Genomic DNA, 6,000 nt, shown 5'->3' with positions numbered 1-6,000 from the left:
GCATTACTGGCTCACATGCATTGTTTCCATCTATCACTGAACCAATTAGTTCTGAGGAAGAGGGAACCAAAAATTCTCATATTTAACTTGACTCAGAAACTTCTAATATTTCTATTCTTTTCTTTAAAATAAAAGAAACACATACCTAACTTTAATTTCCCTATGATGTCTCTATAGCCAGAGAGAGAATTCTTTGTTTACTGAAGGTAAAGAAAATTCTCATGGTTAGACATGCCCTTCAAAGTGCTGGCTGACTCTGGTAGCCTTATTACCAGAGAGGCTCTCCAATCAGGTGTTCATTGTCCAGCCATCCATTACTCTAAATACTGATGGGAGAGAGACTGCTGAAGTTATAATACCATAATGAAAAAAATAAAAATAGCATCCATTCCCACAACATACAGTGATGGCTGGTCTTTTGGTGTATATTTTTCAGGGTATTTTTTATTCAAAACCACTCAGATATTTATAGGAAAAGATGAGCTGTGCTGCCTCCATGGCTAAATACTCCATCCACAAATCCTGTTCCACACTTTGAGTACTCACCTGTTTTTGAATAGACTGACTCTGCATTGCTTTAGGAAAGATTAATTTTTTTTTGACAGGCAGAGTGGATAGTGAGAGAGAGAGACAGAGAGAAAGGTCTTCCTTTTGCCGTTGGTTCACCCTCCAATGGCCGCTGCGGCCAGGCATTGCGCTGATCCGAAGCCAGGAGCCAGGTGCTTCTCCTGGTCTCCCATGTGGGTGCAGGGCCCAAGCACTTGGGCCATCCTCCACTACCTTCCCTGGCCATAGCAGAGAGCTGGCCTGGAAGAGGGGCAACCGGGATAGAATCCGGCACCCCAACCGGGACTAGAACCCAGTGTGCCGGCGCCGTAAGGCGGAGGATTAGCCTGTTGAGCCACGGCGCCGGCCTGGAAAGATTAATTTTTTAAAAAAAGATTATTTATTTGAAAGGCTGGGTTAGAGAGAGGCAGAGGCAGAGGCGGAGGTGGAGGCGGAGGCGGAGAGGGAGGAGGAGGGGGAGGGGGAGGGGAGGGGGAGGGGGAAGGGGAGAGGGAGAGGAGTCCTCCATCCGCTGTTTCACTCCCCAAATGGCCACAATGGCTGGAGCTGAGCCAATCTGAAGCCAGGAGCCAGGAGCTTCCTCTGGGTCTCCCACATGGGTGCAGAGGCCCAACATACTTGGGTCATCTTTTACTGTTTTCCCAGGCCATAGCAGAGAGCTAGATCAGAAATGGAGCAGCCAGGGCTCAAACTGGTGCCCATGAGATGCTGGCATTGCAGGTGGTGGCTTTATCTGTCATGCCACAGGGCCGGCCCCAGGAAAGATTCATTGAAATCAAGTCATAAAACACACAAAATATAGTGTTTTTAAAAACATTTTTAATGAAGAAATAATTCCATTCCAAAATATAGACACACAATTAAATAGTTTAATCACTTCAAAATATAACATGTCCCCAGGAGGTTCCAACACACACACACATACATACATACACACACACACAAAACAATACTTAACAGCAATACAAAAAAACCCATACAATAGTAGTTTTGTTACAATACCAATGAATATTGTGAAATCTTTAGTGTCTCTGAATTGGTTATTTCAAATGGTGTCAAATTACAGTAGTCATAATTAAAAATGTCTTACAGATAGTTAATTAGCTTCAAGATGTAATGCTTCTGATTTTTTTTTTTTTCTTTTTTGGTTCACAGGTAAAATGCCCTTTCTTCTGAGGACACAGTGGAGTTCTTGTTTGTGGCTCCTTGGGTGGAACTGAACCAAGGTGAATGCAGCACCCGGAGGTTGCCGTATTTACAAGATCTATCTACAGTTAACAGCCAAGAACTAACCAGGGTGGACAAAGATGATCAAAAGAAAGCAGACATCAGTGCTAAATTATGATGCAACAGTTTGGCTCATGCATATAAGAAAATACATAGTATATCACAACAAAGGCCACACTCTTTAATGCAATTCAGTTCACGTTACTACTTACAAATGAACCTTCCCTGCCTTATAGTAGATCATCCGAGAATCCATTTTTCACGATCTCCAGCACATCTCTCTCTGACCAACCAAACTTACCCCAACTTCCGTCCTGACCAACTACAACTGATTCCTGAATCCCATACAGTAGATTTCACCCTCCCCCTCGTCCATTCGCATGATGCTGGGGGAGGGGGACTGGTTGTGGTAGATCCGTGCTAATAGGCCATCAGTTCTGATGGAGATGGATGTGCAATTAATTGTGGAACAAGAAAGAAACAACCTCCGCAAAATATAGTTGTATCTAATGGACAGGACAGGTGAAACCTGCTGGGTTTGCATTTAGAACAGGCCCCAGAAGTAAATTTGGAGAGCCAAGGAAAGAAGCCCACCAAAAAACACAAAAACCCAAAACAACACACGCCATTTTGTCTCGGTTACAGGACAGGGGAGCTTGAGTCTGGTCTCAGTGCTGACGTGGAGCTAAGAGAAAGAAAAGGCGGCTGGTTAGTCAGAAATTGGTCACTGGCGGCAGTTTCCAGAGTCCTTGCAATGGCTTTGTAGGATGGTATCAACAACTGTGTGATGGAGTTGGTTGGCAATGAAATCTATGACAAGGGGGAAGGTTATCAGCAGAACAGTTCAAACCTCGGACAAACGTTTTGATGTCGGAACACAAAGAAATAACATAGGTCGGCTCAGTCCAGGCAGTGGCTCAGGGCCACTTGCATGGTCCGAGTTCTCAGTTCAAAAACTACCTGGCTATGGTTTTGAGCTGACAGCAATGTAGGTAGCTGGGATGTCGTGGTTTTCAGTACTGTGTATGAGGCACCAGTGGCCACCTGCTCCATCTAGAGAGGTATGTTTTCACAGAGGATGGGCGGTGGAGTAGAGATGAGCATTAAGACACACCAACGGAACCTGCAATACAATCCACCTGTGCAAAGAAATCTGACAACTGTGCAGTTGTGCCACTTTGGTGTCGGCCTGTGCTCAGGGGCCTTTGCTGGGCGGGCTCTCTGGAAGGAGGGGTGATTAAGTACATCAAGGGACAGGGTGGGCTCCGAACTAATGCCCGATAAGCCAATGAGCACTTTACTATCCCCAGGGGAGTGATTTTTTTGTTCTACAGGGAAGCCAAGGAGATGGTTTCTGCCACTTGCAGAGACAGGAGCACCTTAAGGCCCTCTGCAGAGGGAGCTTGAAGACGGCAGGGCGTCTGCTCTCAGCGGGGCGCCCACCAGCTGCGGGCTGGGTGTGTGGGGTGGGAGGTTTTTGCCAGCCCCAGAAGCACAAACTGAATGCTGAAGTTCTGAGTCTGACTCAGGAGCTTGCTTGCTTATTCTGAATAAGGCCTTTTTCAGAGATTTATGACCCAACTCTACAGTAGTAGTTCTCAAACTTTGGTGTGCATCAGAGTCATCTGGAGGGCTGATTAACACACGGATTTCTTAGCCCCAACCCCAGAGTTTCTGATTCAATAGGTGTGGCTTGGGATCTGAGAACTTGCATTTCTACGACATTCCCAGGTGATGCTGAGGCGCTCTGGAGAACACACTTTGGGAACCACCATTCTAAAATGATGTTCTCTTCTTTCTTTTAAGAGAGAAACAGGAATTCCAGAGAAACTGCTAATTGAAGTAGAACTCTCCAATATGTTACCGACTTTGAAAAAAAATTAAATCTTGAAACAGATTACTTGTCAACGCCCCCCCCCCCCCCCCCCATCCTGCCCTGAATCCCTAGGGGCCATCCGTGGTCTCCCTAAAGAGGGCTTCAGAAAGGACCAGCAACAATCTTTTACCCTCTTGTTTTTGACAGTTCTTTTGCACTTCGGCTTTTCACTCAGTGCAAAATCCCAACTCAACTTAGAAGAGCCTGCCTCCTTTCCCAGGGCCACAGACGGGTGCATGCAGACCACCATGTGGCCAGCTAAGGCAATCGACATTCAGAAATCAAAGGAGAGCAGACGTTCGCAAGCGCACTTTAAGCCTGTACATTTAAAGCTGAAGGCCTCCAAACAACCTGATAGGGGAACTTGTGAATGCGCAGTGCTGTGAAAGACATGCTTCCTAACGCTAAAACAAGAGGAGTGAGACCATGGAAGAGCAATGGTAACTTTAGTTCGATTGGGGATCTTATGGCACCTGTGGTTTATAAACAGCTTTAGTAACGAGTATTTTAAAACATAGTTCACAGTTTTTTAGAAGATCTGTGCTGATTTTAAAAACTAGATTCTATATCATTTGAATGTTGCCTTTTTTTTTGAATATGATCTCTATTTGGAAAAACATATTTACACTAAATTCTATGGCTGATTCATTAGAGTATCTTGAAAGAAAACAACCTCATGTTGGAACGAAGCCCCAAAGAATGGATTATTCCTGGAGTGTTTGGTTCAAGTCCCTGCTCAGAGAGACCTGAAATCAACTACAGACCATGCAGGCCAAGGACTCTCCTTGGCTTCCAGGCTCAGAGTTTGCACATCAGGAATCACATCAGTCTGGGTTAGTGAATAATTGCAAGTAATTTTTTTTCCAATTACTGTTGGAAAAAAATGTAGTGTATAATAAACTGTTTCAAAATCTCAAAGAATCCAGAAATCGAATGACTAGCTAAAAACAGTATTATTATTGTCATTGTAAACTGAACAGGTTCAAGATCATGTGCAAAGGTTTAAAATGTTTGTTAACACTGCCATGATGTGTAACAGCAGTATGGGTATTTAGCCTGCATTTATTTGTTTGTTTTAACCAGAGATGAGCCATGTTACAAAAGATGTAGCTGATAAGTTAGCTTTGAACAGAAGTCTCTTTTTTTCTTCTTTCTTTTCAAAACACATACCTATGAACTACAAATCTTAGAACAGAAATTGAGCTGCACTATAGGCATCAGAACACATCATTAGGGATGGGGTCTGTCGGGAGCTGCTGGGTATGGTGGCTCCTCTCTTCGGTGAGGCTGCTGCCAGGCTGCTGTCTTCCTCCTCTGTGTGGGTGCAGCACTCTCCATCAGCACCAGTTTTCATGTTACTTTCATCATCTGTCTGACTATAGCTTGCCTGGGAATAAGGAATGTGTAATTTTTTTTAAAGAGGAAAACTGTTTCTAAATTATGGTTATGAAACTTAGGATCCCCCCTTTCCCCAACACACACATGCTTACACACACACGAAACACACACACACACATACACCCACACATCTGCACACTGTGCTCCCTTCCTATGACAATCAGGAACTAATGTCCCAAGACATTGTGCATTGTTGCACCTTCTGAGAGAGAGGACAAGAAGTCCTCATTGTTCAGTCTCTTTCTCAGTGGGAGCCTACGGCACCTGGAGGGTTCAAGCAACTCAAATGGAAATATTTGTGCTGTCCTTTGGACGAGGAGATGAGACCATGGGCTCACCATCACTTGGCTATGGTCATTTTTCTAAAAATCCACTTTTGATGGTTCAGTCTTTCAATTTCTGAGTTAGGAAGTGATTGGCCAAGGAAAGCACTGCACCATAGGGTCACAGGATGGAAAAACGACATATCTGAGTGGGCTCCAATGGAGTTTTGGAGAGCCCTAGACTCAGTACTAACTTCTATGTACACAGTTGCTTCAAAAGTGGCTTCTTAAAAAGCAACAAACCAGATTGTACATTATTCATTCTTTTTAGTATGTTGATAAGTGCATATATATTTTAAATAGGTCTAAATGTCTTTGTAGCAGAGGATGAGTTTGCTACTTCTCTGGCATCCTGCTTTCTGCCCCCTAGCCGTGGAGGGCTCTGTCTTGTGGATGGCCAACATCAAGCCCGTGAAGTTGGCTTCAGGACCCTTAGATAAGGGATGCATACAATTTAGAATAATTTCTGGTCTTTGCAGCACAGTCAGAAAATGCAAATGAAAAAGACTTTAATAATATGAGCTGCTTTAAAATTTCATCTCTATTTCTTGACTACAACTAGAAACATTATAGTAGGGGAACTAGCTGCAAAGATGACAACTCATTAGC

At 44.0% G+C, this 6,000-nt stretch overlaps 1 protein-coding gene across 13 annotated transcripts in view; it reads right to left on the bottom strand.

Annotated features, from left to right (window-relative positions):
- Window positions 1-1,384: 1,384 nt before the first annotated feature.
- DTNA (dystrobrevin alpha) overlaps window positions 1,385-6,000 on the bottom strand; it is a 303,884-nt gene continuing 299,268 nt past the window's right edge. For 6 of the 13 annotated variants that reach the window (XM_062201516.1, XM_062201515.1, XM_062201520.1 and 3 more), the window contains one exon: window positions 1,385-2,479. In XM_062201516.1, the coding sequence (XP_062057500.1) occupies window positions 2,339-2,479 (141 nt within the window). In that variant the 3' untranslated portion in view covers window positions 1,385-2,338. Of the gene's footprint in view, window positions 2,480-3,730; window positions 5,058-6,000 lie in introns of those variants that run through there. The other 7 variants (XM_062201522.1, XM_062201524.1, XM_062201525.1 and 4 more) reach the window with 3 other exon arrangements.

The sequence above is a fragment of the Lepus europaeus genome, chromosome 9 (genome assembly GCF_033115175.1).
Source record: "Lepus europaeus isolate LE1 chromosome 9, mLepTim1.pri, whole genome shotgun sequence".
Classification (NCBI taxonomy): domain Eukaryota; kingdom Metazoa; phylum Chordata; class Mammalia; order Lagomorpha; family Leporidae; genus Lepus; species Lepus europaeus.
The sequence above is the reverse complement of the archived record's forward strand: the minus strand, read 5'-3'. Positions and strand labels throughout refer to the sequence as shown.